At 37.9% G+C, this 24,650-nt stretch overlaps 1 protein-coding gene across 3 annotated transcripts in view; it reads right to left on the minus strand.

Moving 5' to 3' along the window:
- The window catches only part of LOC127445935 (receptor-type tyrosine-protein phosphatase T-like), a 365,971-nt gene that overhangs the window by 303,850 nt on the left and 37,471 nt on the right, over window positions 1–24,650 (minus strand). For all 3 annotated transcript variants that reach the window (XM_051706455.1, XM_051706454.1, XM_051706453.1), the window contains exon 2: window positions 19,192–19,221. In XM_051706455.1, the coding sequence (XP_051562415.1) occupies window positions 19,192–19,221 (30 nt within the window). The remainder of the gene's footprint in view (window positions 1–19,191; window positions 19,222–24,650) is intronic.

Here is a 24,650-nt window from a genome sequence, read left to right on the forward strand (position 1 = left end):
ATGTGTTGAGGGTATTTTAACGTTTATGGACTGGCCACATTCACTTCCATTGTAAGGACATTTTGCTTTTTGACTTTATGATTTTTGCTTCTTTATATGTATATGATGAGGGGCAAGTCTAAATAATTTTATTTGTGGTAATCAACATTTTGCCACAAATACTGACATTTGAGCTTAATTTGCATTGAACCTGGAACATTCCTTTAAGTTGGCTATTATTGCCAGCTATGCCAAAACATGCCTTGTACTGGTAATTAGTGGTCGCCCAATATATGTCATTTTTTATTTATTTATGTATTTATTTATTTTTGCTCTGTTTCTAGAGCAATGTGGTCAATATACAGTAATGCTAATATTGTCACGGTCTTGTCACTCTGTAAGTCTGGGTTTTTGTGTAACAGGACTGTGAAATCATCATTCTATGACTGTCTTGTGTTTCGTTTTCTGCCTCTGTATGAGCGCATGGTTTCGGTTGTTATTTCCCTGCCGTGTGCTCCTCCGTTGGTCTCATGTTTCATGTTCGGAGCATGTTTTCTGGATCCTGACTTTCCTGTCTGGTTCAGTTCGGTTTCGGTTAGTGTTAGGATCCAGACACTCATGCTCCTTGTTCTGTCTGTTATTGGTGTGAGTGCATTACGATTATGTCATCTTGGAGGCATGCACTCATGTCAGTCGTTTATGTCTGTCTCTCGTGACCATGGACGTGCTTCACGTTGCGCTCGCGTTGCGCTGCGCGCCCGGTTCGCGAGCTGTCTTCACGTTGTGCTGATGTAGGGGTGGGTGGTATGGCCAAAATCTTATAATCACGATATGAGTAATTTTATATCATGATAACGATATATATCGCGACATAGTAAAAAAAAGAAAAATTCTGGAAAACCAATACAAATCGGTTAAAATAATAAATAACCATATTATAATGCCCATTTTTGAAAAACCTAGTCAGTGAAATAAATAACTTTTAAATGAAAATGAATTCATCTTATATAATTGTATCTTTATTTATAACTTGACAAACAAATTTAAAAATAAAATAAACACTCAGTTTTAAATCAACCTTGCCATATACTCAATTTCATATTATGCCACATTTCAGTCTATGTTGTGATCAGATTTATTATAAACTGAAGATCTTTTCAAAGCAAAAGTAACAAAGAAAATATTACATAATTTTAGTAAAAAATACACAATGGAAATAACATGTCTTGCAGAAAATAAATGTAAAATATATGTATAAACATTTCTTGCAAAAAACAAAAAAACAAAAGACAGAATCAATGCAGAGCACATCTTTTGGCTTTCGTAATATTCTTTAGCATGTTTCATTTTAAGGTGTTAAAACGGATTGTTTGTAGTACCACAAGTGATTATCGTCGCGTGACAGTTCGCAGATCAATTTTTTCTAATCTGTGTCAGCTTTTGTGACCCAGATGTCGCAACTGTTTTATTAACAAGCTCCTCTTCATTTTCGTAAATTTTCTTTTTATCACATCAGCAAAAATTCATCAAATGATGGAGACGCACAGATGTGCGATGAAGTAAAGCGCACCTCGGCATGTTAAAGAAATGATTCAGGTGTCTAGATCACAGTGATGCTGTCCCGGCAGTATGTCAGTCAGATCAAGGTGGACTTCTTCCTCCTGCGCTGTAGAGCGCTCAGAATCGGCCCGCAAAATCAGAATTGCAAAGAATCAGCCAACAGCACTCTGTGGGTGCGTTTGTGCTGTTGCCTGATCTGCAAAATTCCTTTAGTGAATCTGGCGCTAAACCAGCACGCCATCAGCACTAAGCCAGCGGAAATAACCATCCCCCGCTCAAGCCTGATTTCAGTTTCACGTGAAGCATGCCCACTGATAGATATGGTCACGCTGCACACATGGATATTTACATATCGCGATATACACGATATAGCAAAATCTCTGTCGACTGACAATTTATTTGGTCACCACGACATATATCATCATATCACCCAGCCTTATGCTGAGGTTCGGTTACTTCGGTCTGAGGTGTCGGGTTTGTGTGTGGCCGAACTCTCGCAAAGGTGTCCTGTCTCGTTTTGTCGCCTGTTGCATGCAGATGTACGCTCAAGATTTGTCTAGTGTGGGAATGTGTGGCGTTGCTTTGTTTGACATTTCTACGCATTCTCTCGTCTTGTCTGTCGGTTGGCATGAGCGTATATTGCCTTATTGTCTTGGTGATGTGTGCTCATGCCATTCGGATGTTTGTGTCTTGAGAGAGCACATGGCTTTCTGTATTGCCGCGTGTCTCTCAGTCTTGTGTCATACCCCGCCTCCATGTTTGTCCATTATTAATTCATTTGTTACACCTGCCCTGCCCATTAACCTGTTGATTTTCTCCCTATTTTAGTCTCCTCGTGTGTGCTGTCCAGTGCCAGTTTGTCTTGTGTTTGTTGTGATTATGTCAGTCCATCTCGTGCTCCTTTCAGTTCCGGTTGGTCCTGTGTCCAGCCCAGTCTGGTCCAGTTCGTCTGCCCCAGCCCAGCTCCAGTGGGCTGCCATCCTGGATTATATTTTTCCCCTACGGGGTAGTTTATTTTGACCTTGTTTCTTGGTTTAAATAAATTCCTTTTTTTTCCCTCAGCACTTGGGTGCTGCCTGCAAATCGTGACAAATATATATGATACAAAATAATGAATTCTGAATTAAATTAACACTATTTTAAACAATATTTACTCTAAATAAACTCTGAGTTTATATTTGAAACAAAAATTGTGCATTATACATTAAAAACTGGCCTGGCCAATATATCGGTCTATCACTACAAGTATAACCTGCTTTTTCAGCAGGGTATGATTGAAGTTTTGCTATCTTTAAATGGAATAAACTACTTTATTGTCGATAAACAGTAGAACATTTTAATGTTTCGCTGTGTAAATCCCTGTTACTTGCATTTTTATTAATCAGAGAACAGCTCACCTTGGTGCCCCGTTAATGTAGGTCCCCCCTGCAGACAGAAAGACTCACAGTCTCAATACTGTATGTCCTTTGAACTTAATTATTTTTTGCCTCCTCAGAGGCAAAATGTTGGTTGGCAGCCGAAACAGCAAAATTCACACGCAGAGAAGGTGCAGGTAACTCAGAATACACCTCAGGAGACATCCTCTCTTTCTCGCTCGCGCTCTCTCACGCTGATTAAAAATGACAAATGTTCCAGTGCTGCACTTTAGGTCTTAAAAATTTGCCAATAAATATTATTAGCTGGCACAAACTGCATGTCCTGCAGTTTTTCTTCCCTTAAAAAATGATTACTAGAGAAATGAAAGCTCATTCGGGCAGTAAAACACGTCTGCTATGCAACTCTAAACAACTGTTTCCGGATGGGTTGTAAATAAAATCACCCTCTTTCTCGGTTGTCCTAGGGCAGACATTAAGAGGACATATAGTATGTACACACACAGAAACCAAATGTCCTCACAAATTTCAAGTATCCAATGATGGTCTTTTTTTTTTTTTTTTACGTTTATGAGAATAATAGACATTTATCAGTGTCTTTTATGAATGACTAAATCAAAATAAATTTCATAAATGTAATGGGTAAACCAAAAATCCAATTTCCTCCCAAACTGTCATTACCTTAACCCTATAAGCTCTGAAGGTGTTTTTAAAGATTTCCTGTTTCAGTGGCATACCCAAAATAAATAGAAATAAATACATTTATTTATTTATCACACATTATACATTTTGCACATTTACAGTGAAATTCTTTTTTTCACATATCCCAGCTAAGCTGGGGTCAGAGTGCCATGATACGGCGCCCCTGGAGCAGATAGGGTCAAGGGCCTTGCTCAAGGGCCCAACAGTGGCAACTTGGCAGTGTTGGGGCTTGAACCCCCAACCTTCTGACCAGTAACCCAGAGCCTTAGCCGCTGAGGCTTGAACCCCCAACCTTCTGAACCCCCAACCTTCAAAAATTAAATTATAATGATATAGATTATGATACACTCAAATCACGCAAAAAATAAATACATAAATAAATAAATAAAAAAGTACTTATTTCTTATTTGACATTATATATCTCTGGGTGTAAATAAGGTGGCTCCGAAAAAACTGATTGTTTTGTTCCCAATCATGTAAACTGTATCTGATAAAAAGCTTGTGTTGATACAACAAATCAATCAAAAGTTATAGCATTACAACTATCATTTATCATTAAAAAAAATGTCTCCATGTGTCCAAAAGCCTCTCCAAATAAATCAGAATAATTGTACACAAAAAACTAATTACACATGCAAACACAACAATGACTAATAGTATGCATAGCATGCAGACATGATTTTAGTAATGAGATTTCACAGAATGAGCACCTCTTCTGCATCACTGAGTCTGTGTCATTTACTTGGCACCATCTCCTGGTAGCCATATGTAACATTGTGCTTCGTGTGGATTATCTAATGATCTATACATTCGATTACCTTGTGCGTAGGCTCGTTTGAAAGATAATAACCTCCTCTAAGTATGTGATATTTTATGTTCTGTTTATTTTTCGTAAAGTTATAAATGGAAATGCGGCATATAAGAATTACCAACATAACTGTCAAAGACATATACTTAGCTATTACTCGCTATATTTTTATCTGTCATGAGGGGTCTTAACTGTCATTGAAATCATATCCCAATGCAAAAAAGCATATGCTTTATTTTCTTTAAGCAAAATATTATTTACAAAATGGGGGACAAAATGGCCTGGTCATGATCTTGACAAGTTTCATGAGATTCACCCTTCATCAAATAGAGACTTGGATGACATTTGAAGATGTGTCTTTGTGTGGTCCATCATTTAGGTCCCATCAGTCAGCAACACACACTTTCCAGACAGCAGAGGAGTGTTTTTTATTACAGAGACACTCACACAAACACACACCCACATTCACATAGCAGTTTTAATATGTCAGTACATCGCCATCCATCTCTGTCTGTTCCTATCAGTTCAACTGCTATCACTTGCTCATATGCACACACACGCACATACACATACACGCCAGAGGAATACACGCTTCAAAGAGCTGTTAAACACCCCATTTAAGGGTACTCCTCACAGAAGGTAAAGGTTATCCAGGGTCTTATGATTCTCTCACATACGAACACACTTTCTTGTTTACTTTCTTTTTTAGAACTCTGAACCAATGAGGATAAAAAACTATCCAAAGAAAAGTTTTGAGTCAAAAAGTCAAAAAGAGAAAAATAGAGTTCAAATGGGACAATGCATGAAAATCCTGAAATTCCATGTACTCTTTACAAGCATGTAATGGATCTCTGTCTGAAAACTGCAAACTTATATTGAGTGATTTCAGTACAGTGGTTTGTTAGGTTTAGCGTTATACTGAGGTTCAGGGTTGTGTGTGCCTCAAGGGAAATGTTTACCCTGGGAGATTCTCATTACGCCTGAGACCTGTTCGACAAAATACATCAGCTAAAAAAGGAAATAAAAAAGATTGAAGCAGCAGAGCGATCGAAGCTCTGAAAGACATAGGAGACATGAAACTATTGAGAGCATTTTAGGAGGAACACTAAAAGCATTGTCAAAGTGCACTTCAAAGTGCCCTTCTGCACAGGGTTTCAACAAAACACGTTCATTTGAAATACTCCCGGCGCTCTGGCTGTCAAAAACCTGAGAGTGTGAAATACCAGAGTAGAAAAAAAAGAAAAGTTCAAGTACTGAGTGAGAAATTAATGTCAGAGTCCTTAACCTGCATGGTTGTACTCGTGGAAAACTCCAGAGAACTAGCACCACTGTGTAATCTGCATTCAGTTTAACAGCGTTATATGTTGTAATAAGGAGTAATATGTTGCAGATTACAGTTGATAATTTAACTGTTCAACTTTCATGCTGAAGTGCACCCAAGGAATAGTTAACCCAAAAATTTAAATTCTGTCATTATTTACTAACCCTCATGCCAAAATTTGTCGCTATTCACTGAAAATATTCCCCTTCGCTGAAGCTCTGAAAACTCATTTGCGTTCACATTTAAATAAATAAAAAATGGTGGCACCAGGGTTGACATCATTGACGCAGTGTTGGGTGAAATCTAATTACAAAGTAAATGATTACTGTAATCTAATTATTTTTTGTACAAAAAGTAGTGTAGCACATTACATTTCAAATTTGCGTAATCAGATTACAGTTACAGATTAAGTGAAATACTTTTAAGTGCTTTAATTGGGTTACACATATTGCAAAAATTATTTATGTAGAAATATATTTAAAATGTTCTGTGACAGCTGTTCATTGAGCGGAAAAACAAAAGTGCTTCTGTGAAAAGTATCTTAAAAGTAATAAGTAATGTGATTATTTTTTCAAAGAAGTAATCAGTAAAGTCGGTAATATGCTAAACATTTTTGAGAATTACTAATTTGTAGTGAATTACTTTTTTGGAGTAACTTACCTAACACTGTCGAACGCCATTGATTAAAATTAGGGCTGTCGAGTTAACACATTAATTCGGTGTGATTAATTAAAAAACGTTATATAACGTGATAAAAAATGAACGCAATTAATCAGCAGTATGCCATTCTGAACTCAGCCAGAGTCATTTACTATGACGCACTCACTGTCTTGCAACTACTGGTGCAACTCCGAATGCAGGGGTCTCGAGACATGTTCAAACTACGTTTAACCTGACAAAGTGTCCAAAAAACGCTGTGTTGATGAAGCGACGCAACCAAAGAGCTCCAAAAGCATCCATCTGACACATGTGTAGCACATGTAGCTTGGACGGATTGGCAAATTCAATTGCAAAATTTATTTTTTTGAACTGTACGCCAATGACAGGCTTATGTTCAATTATATGGAAATATATATTGCCTTCTAAAGCCAATTTTTGTATTGTTTAATCAATGTCATTCTCGTCTGCCACAATAATGCAGTGTACTTTAATTATCTGAATAGTTATGTTTATTTTATATGAATTTAATTATAATTATTTATAATTATTGAATCATTATATATTGAATTATTTTTATTTAGGGGCCTTTTTTTTATTAATTAATCAGGATATCATGTAATTAACAGGGATGCACACTAATGAGAGGTAAAACAGGTGTGAAAGTCATAACAGGTGTTCCAGATGTATAATTTACGTAGATTTTTTCACGGTATTTAAAGCTGTTTTTTTTAAATCGTTTAAGCTTAAAGTAACCATTTAAAACACAGTGTTTCCCCTATATGCATTTTGCAGCAGCACAGCGCTGCTATTATATTTCACAAGGTTCATTTAATATTCTTGACACAATGTAACGCTTGCCAGCCCCAGTCAGCTGAGCGCTTTCTACACTACGAAAGAGACCCCACCACATACACACAAAAATACACGCACATACTCACAGTGATGTCACCGCATAACACACGTGTCAAACTCACTTCATTTCATGAGGCCCACGAGCTAATTTCTGAAACGTAGGATGGCAGGGGATCGCAATGTCTCACTGACCAATCAGCTAGCATTTTACTCGTGAATATTAATGAGCCTTCCCCTGTCATCTTAGCATTATGTTTTGGAGCGCATTTTGCTCGCTTCAAAAGCGGAATGACAGTGCTACACGGATCATTTATCAACACGGCTTAATGGATAGAGCAGAGCGAGCTCAGAGCAGGTGTAGTAATTCGCGGACTGTTCTCAACTGAACAGACTATTTTAAGCACGCTTGTGAACCGGTGAGATGCGCGGTGGGGATTGCGAAACCCATTTGAATGCGGTACAGAATTGTCCAGACACATCACATCACTTACAAACATTTACCATGGATGTACTGTAGTAACACTTACTGTATTATCTATGGTAGATGTGGCAGAAAAAGTTTCTAACTGTATTTAGACTGCTGTTTTTCATTACAAAATTGCCATAGTTCTTTATATAGAAACAATAGTTTAATTAGGAGGAGCCTGATGAAAGTAATCTGTAAAGAAGACCCAACTTAGTCACACTGTCAGTATATTTCAATTTATAAAACTTAGGTGTTCATTTTTTCCAACAGATGTTACTGTTGTTAATATAATTTTCATCTGCATCCTAACCTCAAAATCAATACTGTATTGTCAAATGTACATTTCAATGCACAAAATATGCAATATTACTCGTAAAGTGCTACCAAAGCAGGTGCTGGTGCCAGATTTTCAATTGGTCCTTTAAAGGCACAAATAAACCCTGATGTGGCCCAGGCTGAAATTGAGTTTGACACCCTTGTTTTAAGCTATTGCTACACCAACGCGCGTTAATACAGGTCCGGCGTTGCGGGCTGTGGAAATGTGGAATGGAGAATGATATTTTGAGCTTAAAAGACATTGTCACTATGAAATGTTGATGAGTGGAAAAGTTGCACAAAGGTTATTCAAAATATCTCCTTTAGTGCTTCACAGACAAAATAACAGAATACAGGTTTGGAACGACATATTGCAAGTAAATACTGACAGAAATGTAATTTTTGGGTGAACTATTCCTTCAAATATCAGGGAAAAGGTGGTATAAAAGTGATGTTGCCTAGATGGCTAGTTGCAAATGTGTTTTGTGCACATTGTCAAATATGTTATTAGTGCAAATACACAGAAATAAATGTATTCTTATTGACTTCTTTAAAGGTTGTCGGTCAGCCTCGAGTGAGGTGTTAAAAGTGGCCAATGAATATCTTTCAGAGGAAAACAGAGACAGTAAATTACCATAGAAAAACATGCTTCAATTGGCAATCTAATTTAGCACCCAGTGACCACTGGTGGGAGTGGGGTGTGTATTAGTATTCTACCAGGCTTTTTTGTTGAGCATGTGTGTGTGTTTACCATTCTCTGGGTGTGATTGTCAGTATTCTAGTCCAGCTCCACTTGCACAATTCTCTGCTGCATCAGGTCCCTGGCACTGTGATTAAATTGTGTATCTCTGTGTGATTGTCTGTGTATGTGTGTGAACACGCTACGGCTTTTATGCAGACGTTAAGGCAATAATTAAACCCCTACATTAACAGCACTATATGAACACTACGCAATAATAATGAGAAATAGTTAGCGTTAATAAGTCTGTGAGTGTGTGTATGTGTGGATGCGTTTGGGACAGACACTGGCACATTTCAGAGCTGATACTTGCTTGAGGATTGCAATATTTTTCAAGCTTAACACCTACTCTTTTTGTCTATCTCGCTCTCTTTCCATCCCTCTCTCTCAGGTGCTCATTACAGGTCTGCTCCATTCACTCCACTGGGATGACCACTCAACCCCTTCTTTCTGTCTTACTCCCCTCCCCCTTCTGTCTCGCTCCCACCCCACCTTTGTCTCTCCTTGCACCCTCATCCCTGCCTGCAGAGGGAGCCATACAATGAAAGTGAAAGTGGCTGTGAAGCTTAAAAAATTACAAAAATGTCCCATAAATGTGGTCCTTATGACTTCTGCACTGTTCTAAGTCTTCTAAAGTTATATGGTCTTATGTGAGGAATGGACTCACTAAAATCTTCCTCTCTGCTGTAGCTCTCAAATCAAATATAGTGTAATTTGACACGAAGCATCAGTTTTGACCACAATGATGCTCAATTGACGTCAAATGCCATTACGTAATCAATAAGACTTTTGTTGTCCATTTCAGAGCATTGGCACTGGAGGAGAAAATTGTCAGTGAATGTCAGTTAAAGCTGAAGACACTTGTGCCACTGAACGGAATTGCAAAAATAAACAATGTTCAAAACAAACAGGATTTTTTTATAGTGCCACAGAGACACAGTGTTTACAGTCTTCCAGAATATTAACCTATGAATGGCTTACTTATAGTTGTTTCTGCATGTTCTGCAAGCTGGGATAGAAGAAAGTATTTTAACACTGACTTACATGCTTAAGGCCGGCGCTATATCAGCTGATCAGCGGGAGAGTGAGATAAGGGGCAGCCGGAGACGCCGGTTCGAGAGAGAGAGAGATGCACGCATTGTGTGTGTCTGTTTGTGTTATGCTTTATGTTTGTTTTATGTTGAGTTTTGCATTAAAAATGTATGTTGATTGATCTGCCGGTTCCCGCCTCCTACTTGCCCGTCCATTAACTGTTACAAACGGTATAGTAGATTGTGCTTCTTCAGCTTCAATCATGCAACAACAACAAAAAACACTATTTTAAGGTTGGTCCAGTTAATGCACATGTGCATTCTCAAGTAAATTTACTGCCAGATGTCTCTATCAAAAAGGTGATTGGCTCTTTTAGCTGTAAGACGGGACTTCCATTCCTTCAGCTGTCATATATAATGTTAAAATTTTGCACTATTCATATGTATACGAATGACCCATCTTATCCTTATAATGTATCTGGTAGCAGTTTCACAGAATGCGGTTTACAATTTAGACATGACCAGAATGATGTATGTGAGGTTTTAATAAGTTCTGCACAAAGTTGGAGGCAAGGCAGAAGAGGTATGAAACATTCCGAGACAGATGGATGAGCACATAGAGGAGAAAGAGTACAGCCGGATGACAGAGAAGTGCTAGAGTGATTAGTGAATGAGTGCAGTAAGGCATGCTGTCATCCTCTCCATATACTATCAGACCTTTCTCCTCATCAGCATGGAAGAGCTCAGATAAAATTGAATTCATTTGGCCCTCTCTCTCTCTCTATCTGTCTATCTACAGTATCTCTCTCTCTCTCTCTCTCTCTCTCTCTCTCTCTCTCTCTCTCTGAGGTGGAAAAGCAATGGTCCGTGTAATTATTATATATTATTGGAGGATTTTCAGTCAAGCAAAGCATCTAATCTTACTACTTACTGCCCCAGATACACACGTTCACAAACACACATTATGAATGTCTCTCTGGAATAATCTGGCACTGGAAATTCTAAATGGACTGGGCTGCTGTCAAAGGCATGTATATGTTAAACAGATTGATAGACTCTTCACCTGTCCTTCCTGTACTGTCAGGTCTTTCTTACTGTTTGTGACTGACCTTCAGTTTGAGTTGTGCATGCAAACAATTCATTATCACCTACTGTGTCCGCTGCCATGGATCTTTGACATGTTATGGCGCAGATTCTGTGCAGGGACAAGACAACCCACACACACACAAACACACGCACACTGCTCCATGTTACTGTAACCTTTCATTAATATTTAGCAGTGATTCAGATTTCTAACTATTTAAGCAAGCTCTGCTGATTGACATTTCATTACTTCGCCAATATAAACACAACTAACTTACAAGCACACACATTGTGAAGTTAACAGTACTGTCAGCAAGACTTAAGTCCACATGGAATCTGTACTCTTTTTTCACATTTTCTACCATTTTTAAGTAAAAATATGTGGGAATCCATGGAATAGATTTAACTCAAATTTTCCAACGTTTATACATTTTATACAATTCAAGATATTGTTATCAAACTAGAAGACCTCAACGGCTGTGGCCTTGTGATCAGTGCTAGTCTTGCTTGACCCGGGTTTGAATCCAGACTGGGACATTTTCCCATCCTGTTGCCCAGTCTCTTTCCCATGGATTTCCAGTTCTCTGCCATCTCAATAAAATATGGCAAAAATTTGATGCTTTGTTTTTAATTCAGTGTACATTTAATTGACTAAATATTTAGGAAAATATTGGAAATGACAAAAGGTGTAACTAAGACTTCTTCGGTAGGCATGGGTATCGCAAGGAATTTACTCATATGTTTTGATGTAGATGTTTGGGTTCCAGAAGTATTTTCTCCATTCATTTCTTCCACAGACTTTTCATAGAATCCTCCATTAAAGCGTTTTAAAACATGAACCAAAGCAACCATTTCTGAGGTGAAGTGCAACATTTTAGACTTTGTTTTGATGCAAAAAAAATATTTGAAAATATTACTGTACTTACTGTCTTTCATGAGGGCACGGAATACAATCCCATGAAGCATTGCGAATGACGTAATTGAATATAAAACTATGGAAATATATAAAACTATTAATTTTAGGTTGCTGATTATAAGTATAGAAACAATATACAGTACTTAACGTTTATTGATAAATATTCTGATATACACTAATATATAAGTAGTTTGAGAGTGCAGGGAGACTGACTCGTTTGCATCATTCTGATTGCTTCATGGGAGTGGGCGGTCACTTCCAGTCTTATTTTGCGGGCTTTATTGGCCGCGGTTCTCTGATTGGTGAAGCTTTCTCTGCTGGACCATGGGTAATTTAGTGGTTCAAGAGGAATTCCGCTATTAAAGGTGATTTTTAAACAATGAAGTTGAAATAACACAGACGGATGTCTTCAGCAGATGCATATACCATTGATGAACAACCTTCGAGCTCATGTCTTTAAAAGTTTATAAGTTAGCGTTGAAAATCAATTCATCTATGAAAGAAATTAATGGGATTTTTTTACTTCTAGAACCAGACTGCTCTATAATGGATGTTGATTCAAAATTGAAAATTGACTGATGACCACTATGGACCTTTACAGCTAAAAATAGATGTTGAATTGACGTCTTGTTGCAATCTGGGTTGCAGTTCAACGAGCTGATAAAAGTCATTAGTTTGGTAGAAAGAGCTGTATGTTTTGCGCTGTAGATTTCAAAGTACTGACTCAAAAGAGAATCGTCAGTACTGGTCAATAGACGAAATCAGGGCTCTTCTGAATATTTGGGCTGATGAAAATGTGCAATGTCAGATTGATGGCGTCTGCCGAACGAAGATGTGATTAAGTATATTTTCATTGAACTTGCTAATTTGTGTATCCAGCGCACAACTGTAAAGGTTCGGGGAAATTTTTTTTTAATTGCGAACATGTTACAAATCCATGTTCATTTTGAGGGCTAGCTTGTCTCCTCTCAGAGTCTGATACCTCAGCTTGAGTTTTCCTCTTGCTTGTGAAATGGGTGGGGTGTGTGACGTTGGCACCAGGGCAGTGTACTAAGGGCAGATTTTAGGGCAATGCTGCGGGGCTATTGGCCAGATGCTGGGAATGCAGATCAATTATAGTCTCGCTGCTTAAGGTCTGAGGCTATTGGCCCCGGCTGACCAGTTGATAGCCCTGGTTTGCACTGGCCCGAGAGTAGAAAAGTAGCTAATGTTGCTTTTCACATTCATCACCCCTATATTTAATTTGATTTTTTTCGGTTTTTGTACGTGAAAGTGCATAAGACAAAAATAGGGAAATAAAAAGAGCCAGAGATGGAAGCATACTACTGTAGTGGACACACTGACAGACCTAGGAAGCCAGCTGCTGTGTGTGGGGCGGAGTATGTCAAGTGCACATGCACAAATACACATGCACATACACCTGGGGTCATCCTGCCAAGCACAGCGCATAAAGGAGGTCATCCGTCGCTCAGAGAGAGCAAAAGGGCGTTGCAGCATTGCTATGGGCTGCCAACCTCCTCTAAACACCTAGCAGTGAGTTTATGGGTTTGGACAGGTGTAACACAGACACGCGCACACACACACAGCAGATCCCTTCTAAGCATTATTGCCTATGTGGAGGCAGAGGCGTGGCCGAGCGCTGTGCTGTGGAGAGTGAAGAGGGGAAGATGAGTGGTGAATGATTTCCACCTGTGCTTAACACCTGTCTTGTGTTTCAGTGAGGAGTGATTGGGGCTTTTAAGGAGAGGAGACAGCGGCAGGAACTGTTTGTGTGTGTTGGCCGCTGCTGTTTTGGAAATTTGAGTTTTTATGTGAAGCTATATCGTTGCGCATTTAAGTGACCGTATTGTGTTGTCATTCAATAAAAGTGATATTCCTGAGTTGGAATCGTCGTCTCCCGCTTCCTCATTCATTGAACCTCATTACAGCCTGCAATCAAAAAGCAACATTTATTATTTGCTCTAATCTCTAGCCAACATAATTGAGGTCGCAAGCATACACAACTGTCTGAACCGCATCAGCCCGTGAGGTGCACTAAATATGAAGTGTACAGTACACGTAGCACTTAATTTAAATTGTTGTGAGACACTTCTCTGTACGCAGTTTGTGCCTCTAGTCATAAGTGACCTTGCGGTACTAAGAGAGTGTTCTTGATTCGTTGTCCAACAAGCAATTAATTATACAGCAATTACACACCAAATTAATTAGAAGTTTAGATTCGTACCCCTGTTAACTGACTCGTCATCAGGGCTCGAGTTGAAGGGGGATGTGAGGGGATGCCATCCCCGTTGTTGTAAGAAATACCAAAAAGCATCAACCGAAAGCTGGCAGCATTAAGTTCTCTCTCCACTGCGAAAAGACGCTGTTTTTTTTAATAAAACAGTAGCAAACAGGTATGTTGGAGTTTAGCGAGGGGTTGACTTCTCCTTCCTAGTGTTCACATGGAACTTGCGCCACTGAAGGTAATGCAAGTTTTCAAATGTTTCGTGCACTTTCAAAAATGGCCAAGAGAACAGTTCAAGAAATTATTTTGTCTTTCTTTAAATAGAAGAGAACAGAAGGTACGATATTGCTATGACGAGTGTACAGTTACAACATGTACATGTTTTTAATTCAAACAATTTACAGGGTTTCGCCCATAAAAGTGTGCAGAACAACTCTTACATCACTGTTTAAGCATCCTTCATAGAAACAGCCCAAACTTCCTTGATAGTTCAGTTTTTGGAGTAGAAAAAATGCGTGTATGTGACAGTGGGCGAGTGATCTAGAAAAAAAACTTTTTCATGATCATAACATGGATTCTTCTAAGGGTCAATGAACCGAAGCTCATTTCTGTCCAGATCTATTACATTAAAAATACATTTAAATAAATGCAATTCACACAAACCATTTACCTGAATACACCTCTTCTATGATGAACATTTTTCAATTTCTGAATTTAAGTCATACTGATATTTTTTCTTGGACTTAAAGTAAAAAATGTCATGTGGTGTCGAAGACAGTTAAAAAAAAAAAAGCAGTCTCATTAAAAGCTGAAATTCTTGAAAAAAGAAATGTTGGCATAACTAGTGCAGAATAACCTTTTATTTTATTTATTTTTTAAAAGCAGTGAAACATGGTAGCCATTTTGTTGTTTATGTTGACCATAAAAACCATAAAACTGTGTGGACACCTTTAGACCCTCAAGACTGAATATTAATATAGACTGATATTAATTTTGGCATTTTTATGAAAAGGCACATTTTGTTGAAATCATGTGGTGGAACCATGAAAAAACTTATTGATATTCTTGACTCAAAAATTCACAATATTAATAAAATAATATATATACACAAATTAAGGATTAAGATGTTTATACTCTTATGTATTCAAGGTGCAAAGAAAATATTATAATACTTTTTACTTGATGGTCACACCACATGACAAATTTTAAATTGTAAAGTTTATTTTTATTTTTATTTTTTGTAGAAATTCTATAAAGTTTTTCAAAAATGTATGAAACCAAATTGGACACAAAGATTACATTTCCTGAAAATTCTTTGACAATAACATCCCCCTTGAACTTTTTTTATCAAATCGACCACTGCTCGTCATCATGTGATTAGTATTCCTTCAAGTATGATGCCTACTTAGAAGCACACTTAGGTAAACTGAGAGCACATGAGTGAGCACACACAACAAAAATGCTTAAAACACATCCTGTGTAACCGATTTCTATACGCTGATAATGGCAAAAAATAATCAGGGCTTATAAGCTGACAGAGAACTGCTAACATACACAAACATAGTCTCCAAAGGCCTCATCAGTCATCGCAAACTCACTGATTGGGAAAGGGGAAAAAGAGAGAGAACATACTCTGCAACTTCGTCCAAGTTTTCCACAGTTGATATCGACAAGGAGGACTATAATACTTGGGGAAGTATTTTTCCTATTCATATTTTCCATAGGGATTGCATAAAGTACTAATTAAAGAGTTCTAAGACTTGAACCAAACCAACAAGCACGGAGATGTATTCCACGAGGCATTACAAATGACAGTCAAATTTAAAACGATGAAAAGATATAACACTATTGATTTTAAATAGCTGATTATAATTATAGAAACAATATATTTTTGCACTCTATGGCAGCTGCTTGGCTGGCGGATGCCCCCCTCAGAAGTATGTGATTTAAATGCTCTTAATTTATACATAAATCAACAAAAGATACCAGTATCGTATCGGGACATCCCTAATTGCCATGGTACATTTTTGTAAGGGTTTTTGTGTGTGTTTTTTTTTTTTTTTATTGGTGAAAAATAAATTGATTTAGAATTGATTAGAAGCACTAAAATTAATTCATGAATAAACTAGAGGTCTGTATATATACAGTATATACTGTGTGTGTGTGTGTGTGTGTGTGTGTGTGTGTGTGTGTGTGTGTGTGTGTGTGTGTGTGTGTGTGTGTGTGACTTGTGAGAATTCCGCCGTTTCATTCCACTGGGCGTCCCAATTTACCGATCAACTAGCGGTTTGCTGAAGCGTGAGGAGCTGAGGAGGCCTGTCGAAGGTTGTGTGTTCCGCTACATCTTCAGATATCCCAACCATACACTTTAATGCACAACAAGCCAACCTTTAAATGGGACAGATATTTCCCTGTCAGCTCCTACATCTCTGGAGCACACATCCACAGCCATTTGGGTAATACATCTCAGCAAGGCAAGCTGAACCAAAAATGAAATCCCCCATAATGCCTTTCTCGGGAGACTCCTAACATGGAATCACCGCATATTGGTATAATTCATTGTACAGTAACGGCCAATTTAGACACATTGTGAAAAATATATATGCATATACATTGCCGTTTACAAGTTTACGTCAAAAATTATTACATTTTTGAGTATATGCTATGTCCCCCTTTTTGCTTTAATGACAGCATGCACTCGAGCGAGCATGGACTCCACAAGTTTATGCAAAACCTCATGATCCATGTTATTCAGCATGATTTGAGAATGTTCCAAAGAGCATCTTATGTGCTTCAATAGAAGCAAAGAAATCTGACCTTTCATACAAAGGAGTATTTTTTAATGGATTATTTGATTAATGACAGAATTTGTGTTTACACTTTTTCAAAATCCCAAAATGTTCGATTTATTTCTAGGTTTTTCAAATCCCAAATTTTTAAAATGAACTCAAGACTTTGGAACCGCACTGAAAATGTGTGTGTGCATGTGTGTGTGCTTGCTTGGCAGATGGACGGTGAACAGACCCACACTGGGAATAAAATGTGGTTCCGTGAGCACGTCAAAGGCAACAACAAAAAAAACATGTCTACTGGCCCAAAAGACACAGATGTTCAAGACAGAAATGACAGGAATGATGAATGGTTCTGCCTTACATTTCACTGGATTTATGAGGAAAAACTTTCTACTTTTCAAAAGTTGTCCTCTCTGACTCCTAAAAGCTATAAAAGAGTACTGGAGGGAGAACAAAATCATTCGTATTACACACACGAATGCCCAGCATTGTTATTGTATGATCAGTGTAATCAAAAAGACATTTTCTATAATCTGCAGGGAAAGTATATAAAAAAAATGTTCAGGTAACCACAATACATGGGTCTCAATAAGGAAAGTATATAAGGATTTCAGGAAATACAACAGAAAATACATGCATAGACACATTCATAAACACAACCAGCCCACATACCAGTACACGCCGCAAAGTTTTGGGAGTGACAACTGCATTTACAGTAAATACCTTTAATTATTGTTCCAAGTGGAAATGGCATATGGAATAAAGGAGTCACTCCCAAAATTGTGATACATGATATAACAAGCATGCAGTGCTGGGTAGTATCAGATTACATGTAATCTGGATTATGTAATCAGATTTAAAAAATCAAGTACTTGTAATTGGATTCAATTGCATTTTAAAATACTCGTAATCGGACTAGAGTTACTTTTTATAGATTACATGATTAAATATTAACAAGGCAAAGGCAGTAAATTGTTAATAATTTATTGATCATTTTCATATCAATATCATCATATTCTTACACTGAAGTGCAATAGTCTCACAGATGAACATTTTGAGCATGTGCTCCATTTATGTTACAAAAGTAAGATATGCACCTCAGCTAAGGAACAGGTGATGGCCTATGAATAAGTAGTAAGGGTTAAAAATAAGTGTGTCAGAGATTTGAGCTTTTAGCTTTAACCTAGCAACGTCATTGCTGTTGATTTCAGGTTCATTACTGTTTGTTCATGTAAAGTTTTATGCACTAAAAATGAACTAGATATGTTTTAAAATATATATATATATATATATATTATTTCTTATTACCTCACCAATGGTATGCAGCTCACACACATTGAATTTAATTGCTTCAAAGGATTTAGTGGATGCCGTCTCTAAGGGTCCTGCCTGCAGGGTACACAATAGTTCAACTGCAAAATGTGCAGCAATATGGGACAACGCACATCGCTCTACTGTTGCTGCTGATGGTGGAGCTCTTCTGTTTTTAAATATTCTGCTCATTTAGAACATTCTTGCTGTTTAAATGATAATATCTTGCACTTCAGCTTTGGAATAGGCGATGGACTATCAGTAAGCAGTAAGAGTTCAAATTGTTTCAGTGTTTTTAGATAAAAACTTTGACACAGGCAACGTCGTTGCTGTTTAATTTATGACAATTTTATGTTGATTTTATGGTCATTAATTTTCGGAATGCTGCTATTGTTTTATGGACTTAAAATGAACTTGAAGTCTCAGTGTTTTGAATTAAATTTTGGCCATGCACTGCCATTGCTGTTAGATTTAATGTTTATTTCATTACTGTAATCTTTAATGCACTTTTTATAAGGAGCTTGATAGTCATAAGGAGCTCTTTTTGTTGGTAAAAAAGAATGGAATACATTTTCTTCTTCTTTGTAATGTTATGTTAAAAAGTTTATCCTACTCAAATGCATCTGAAATAAAATGAAATAGAATTAGGTTGACAGTAATCCAAAAGTAATCGGATTAGATTACCCCAAAAATGTAGTCATATAGGAGATTAAATTACTGATTGCATTTTTTTTTTTTGTCACGTAATTTGTAATCAGTACCTGATTACAATTCACAAGTAATCCACCCAGCACTGCAAGCATGATAACTATAGCAATGTTATGGTGTCTCGCAGCTTTAAACAAGAAACATGCATGCCAACAGTTTGTTTAAGATACTTTTGACCAAAGTAATATTAGCAACTAGAGACATATTATTGTCTGGCAATTTTTAATGATAGTGCTATTGTCAGAGGCACTGTGTTTCATTTATGCTCTGATTTTAACAGTTTGCTCTCTATTGACTGTGATGTATGTTTTTAACTGGTGTCATAGTTTAAGAATGAGTCAAGATATGTACCTCCGTCTTTGTGATTTGCTGTCTCTGCACCTGAAAAAGAGAAACACGTATCAGATGAGCTGTCAGTGTCCAAGAAAGAAAGAAAGAAAGAAAGAAAAAAGAAAGTTGGCAGAGAACGGTGGTTCGGTCCAGTTTTTTTTAGCCACCCTTGTGACCTCAAAGTGCTATCAGCAGTTTTAGGGTCCAACATTGACAGACAGTCTCAAAATAATACACACAGAGCCAAACAAAACAACACCATATTTACAAGTAAATCCATATTTAACGTAGTCTGGGTCGTATTTTCTTTTACCTTGCATAGTGTTTTTCATGGTTTTCAAGGATGAAGGCATGTTACACAACCTTTCCACGTTGGCATTTGCTTCATTTGTGACGTCAACGAGAAAAGATATGGGAAACGTTCTCTCTTGCTTTAAAAAGTTAGCACGATATTTTGGTTGCATTTTATTATTCGCATTTAGGCCCCCACCAGTTGGGAATCACTGTTCTATAGTTGATTTCTCTGTAAACTCTTAAAGAAATACAGCACTGCAGACCATGTGTCTTTCATGTCAGCTCGCAAACATTTATGCACTCAATATGTAGTGTAAACCTTGCATTATGACCTTCAATCTGTTCAAAACTCAACAGCAAAAAAACATGGAGCTGAATGGAAAAGACTTACACACAAATTTTCTAAAAGAAATAATATTAGTTCTGGATGTCCTTCAAGCAACAAATGGGCTTTCCTGCCCTCAGATCAAGGTACATTTTTACGATCTTCATTTCCTCAGTTAATCAGCGTCTTTCTTCCTATGGACGCTTTCATTGACTACAGGCACACTCAAATAATGCTTTTGTTGATTTGAAAAACATTTATCACACATAATCGAGGCAGAAAAAAAGCCATTTGAATTACGATCGTTTGGGAAAGAGGTTTGAAAACAGTGATTCTTGAACTGAAATTGAAGGGTTGATGCTAACTGTTTAGAATCTAATGGCTTCACAAGAATTTGAATATAGGACATGAGCATTATGAACTCCACTAGGGGTGGCCAGAACTTCACGGGGGGACGCAAAGAAAAAATCTCTCTATTTTGAGGGTTACAAGAAGAAAAAATTGGAATGTGTGAAAAAGTTACAATTATTTTTGTAATAAAGCACAATCAAATAGGGCTATTTTGAGTATTTTAATCAAATTTAATGGTTTATAAAGATATATGAAAATACAAGACATACAGTATGTCTAACATAGTATGTTTTTTTAAGGTGTAAGGACACAGGTTTTTTAAAGACGTGGCAAAACAGCTTGTTCTAATTGTACAGTACTGAGCAACAATCAAAACAACAGGTTAGCTAGCCAAACCAAATCAGTGACTATGGCAAAGTATCAGGTAGATGAAAAAAACATGTGGTAAAAAGAAAATGAGGATTTATTTGGTTTTATTCATTTATTCATCTGTCACCAACAGCATTAAAAAAAACCACTACTTCTGGTTCAAATAATGGAGCGTGACACATTTGTGGAAATGTAACTAATGGTAAAACCGTATATATTATATGCAGTCTGTATGCAATTTGGAAAAAATACAATTATTTTTGTGTTCTCTGGAACAGACGGTCCTTTTTTTCCCCCAACAAAATTCAGTAGGCTATATTTGGCGGTGGGGGTGCCGATGTTCCACACGCTCTGATGACAACATTATAGAATTATCGCTGGGCATATCGCATTATCCAACAACTTTACGCATATAGTTTTTTCCTCAATATTGTTCTGAAAAGCCATCAGTTGGCAAACCTGGCATACAATTAATGAAACGAGATTGGAGGTGTGTGTTAGAGCTACTTTGACTTAGAAAAAGCACTCAAACATTTTAAGTTTGCTATTCACAAGAAGCATCTGCTGACGTGGACCATGCCTCGCAAAAAAGATCTCAGAAGACCTACGATCAAGAATGGTTGCTTTGCATAAAGCTGGAAAGGGTTACAAAGTTATCTTGAAGAGCATAGATATTCATCTGTCCACATTTAGACAAATTGTCTATAAATGGAGACGATTTAGTACTGTGGCTACTCTCCCTAGAAGTGGCCGTCCAGCCAAGATGACTCAAATGGCACACCGAAGAATGCTCAATGAAGACAATAAGAACTCTAGTGTGACAGCTAAAGACTTGATGGAATCATTGGAAATGGTTAACATCTCTGTTCATGAGTCTACTATAAGGAAAACATTAAACTGGCATGATGTCCATGGCAGGACACCACGAAGGAAGCCACTGCTTCCTAGCAAAAACATTGCTGCATGCCCAAAGTTTGCAAAAGACCACCTTGACACTCCACAATGCTACTGGAAAAATGATTTGTGGACTGATGAAACTAAGGTTCAATTGTTTGGGAAGAACATGCAGCGCTGTGTATGGCGTGAAAAGGGCACCGCATACCAACATGAAAACATCATCCCAACCGTGAAGTACAGTGGAGAGAGCATCATGATTTGGGGCTGCTTTGTTGCTTCGGGGCCTGAACTGCTTGCCATCATCGAAGGAATTCCCAAGTTTATCAAGATATCCAACAGGATAATATCAGGGAGGCTGTGCACCAGCTGAAGTGCAGTAGAAGTTGGGTAAAGCAGCAGGACAATGACCCTAAACACTGAAGTAAATCCACTACAGAATGTCTTCAAAAAAAGAAAATCAACTTTTTGGAGAGGCCCAGTCAGAGCCCAGACCATAACCCAATAGAGATGCTGTGAAATGACCCCAAGAGAGCTGTTCACACCAGACATCCTAAGAATATGGCTGAGCTGAAAAAGTTCTGTAAGGAAGAATGGTTCTTCTGAAGGACCGTCTAATTCGCAGCTACCGGAAACACTTGGTTGAGCTTATTACTGCAAAAGAGGATCGACCAGTTATAAAAGCCAAGGATTCACTTACTTTTTCCACAGCACTGTGAATGTTAAATGGGATGTGTTTATAATTGTTTATGTGTTGTTAGCTTAAGCACATAGTGTTTGTCTATACTTATGACTTTGATGAAGATGAGACCACATTTTATGACCAATAAATGCAGAAAACCAGCTAATTCCAAAGGGTTCACATACTTTTTCTTGCCTATTTAAAACAGACTGGACTAGAGGTAGATCAATATATAAGTTTTACCAATTAATCGGAGCCGATAGTTGATTTTTGGGACATCGGTTATCTGCAAAAATCTACTGGTGCCACCGTTTAACAGCAGCCACTAGAGGAGAAATAAAAACAATAATTGACTTACAATATTCATTCATATTTTTCTGGCAGATGCTATTTGCACCCTGGTGCAAATAAAGGTAGATGTTATTTACACCCCAATGCAAATAGTGACAAATCTTATTTGCACCTCAACCTTGGTGCAAATAATGATAGATGCTGTTTGCGCAATGGTGCAAATAGTGGCAGATACTATTTGAACCCCTAATTAAATACTATAGGGGCATCACTGCAGCGTGTTTATTGTGTTTATTTAGAGTCCCACAGACACACTACACCAACCCCTAAACCTAACACTAACCTTCCTTTACAAAAATAAACCATGGTTTTACTGCAGTAACCATAGTATGACTATGGCATTTTTTAGTAAAATCATTGTACAGTACATGGTTACTATATTAACACCATATTACTGTAGTAACACCATTGTTTTTTTTTGTTTTTTTGGATTTTTCCCTTTTTCTCCCAATTTGGAATGGCCAATTCCCAATGTGCTTTTAAGTCCTCGTGGTCACATAGTGATTCGCCTCAGTCCGGGTGGCGGAGGACGAATCCCAGTTGCCTCCACGTCTGAGATCGTCAACCCGCGCATCTTATCACGTGGCTTGTTGAGCACGTTGCCACGGAGACATAGCGCATGTGGCGGCTTCACACCACCCACTGCAGCATCCACGCTCAACTCACCACGCAACCCACTGAGAACGAACCACATTATAGCGATCACGAGGAGGTTACTCCATGTTACTCCACCCTCCCTAGCAACCGGGCCAATTTGGTTGCTTAGGAGACCTGGCTGGAATCACTCCAGGGGTGGTAGCCAGCATCAGGCCCCTAGTAACACCATTGTTAACTGCATCAAATGGTTTTCACTACAAAACATGGTTACTACAATAATATTATAGTAGAACTACCTTTGTATTCATTTTTATGTATTATTATAAGTAGTATGAAAGAAAATATTAAGAGAGGAGACAGGGAAAAAAATGGGAAAAAGAGTGCGACAAACACGGAACCCGGGTCGAAAAGCCACCGTCTCACTGGCATTACACCCCATGCCACTGAAACGACACTCATAATGTAGTTTGTTGTAAATTTCTAATATTTCCAATACACTATTGGGGTATTGTTGCCTCTGTGTCTGTGCCTTTTCCACCACCTTAATTATTTGTATCTGCAAAATAGTCTGATGTTCTGTATCCATCATAGTACAGTAAGTGGCAGAAAATGGTTGGTGCACCTTGTGGAGTTTTGTCACTAAAAACAGCCAAGTAAGGTGTAACTGGCCATGGCCACACACACATCCACATGTACTTTGAGGCCATTATGGTCCATATGGTGCAACACAGCTGGTTCAAATGTGTATGTGTATGTGTGTACTACTGTTTACACCAATGCCTGGTAAATTCAGCATCCCCTCTCTCAGGGTGAAATTGCTGTCTTTGTCCTTGTGGGTAAAAGCTTACTGTGAACCTCCTCATTTATTACCTGCTCACAGGTGCAAATAGAGCAAATTGCTGCCGTCCATCAGACAGTGGGAGGTACTGGAGTGTCTTGCTGTGTTCCTGACCATTCTTTACACACATACATGCTCAAGGTAGGGGAATGACATGTCATTAAAAGCTCTTGTATATCAATGTGTATCTCTGTAATACTGGAGGAGGTAATGACTGGAAAAAAACTGTTGGATATTGATTTAAGGGGGCCGAAGCCTTGTGCCGCCCCAACCACTAGAACATACTGATTAATGAGGCATCCCAACTCCGATCAACACACACATGCAAAAACACATTCCACTATCAGAGTAGACAAAGTCTGGCAGAGCACAGCTGCTCAAATGAACCCAGAAATTAAGCATGTGACCTTGAATTTACATTTTGTTCGGTCTTTAAAAATTTCCTCTTTATGATCTGTGAAAAAAACCTATATGCCAAATTTCAAAAGGCACATGAGATGACCCGCCTATCATGCGGTACAAGGGCACAGTAAAGACCACAGTGATCTGATCCTACAACTCTGTTTCTATATTTATGTATCTCATGTATATACTTAGAGAAATGTAATATTACTGTTTTGTTTTATCCTTTTAAATCTATATTTATCACCAGGGCTGCTTGAATTTCCACAATTTACATGCGCCTTCCTTACTTTCATTTCCCTTCCATCCTTTCTTCTATTTAATTTCCTTTTTTTCTATTCCTCCCTTGCTTCCTTCCTTTCACATCCAATCCTTCC

Source organism: Myxocyprinus asiaticus, chromosome 9 (genome assembly GCF_019703515.2).
Source record: "Myxocyprinus asiaticus isolate MX2 ecotype Aquarium Trade chromosome 9, UBuf_Myxa_2, whole genome shotgun sequence".
Classification (NCBI taxonomy): domain Eukaryota; kingdom Metazoa; phylum Chordata; class Actinopteri; order Cypriniformes; family Catostomidae; genus Myxocyprinus; species Myxocyprinus asiaticus.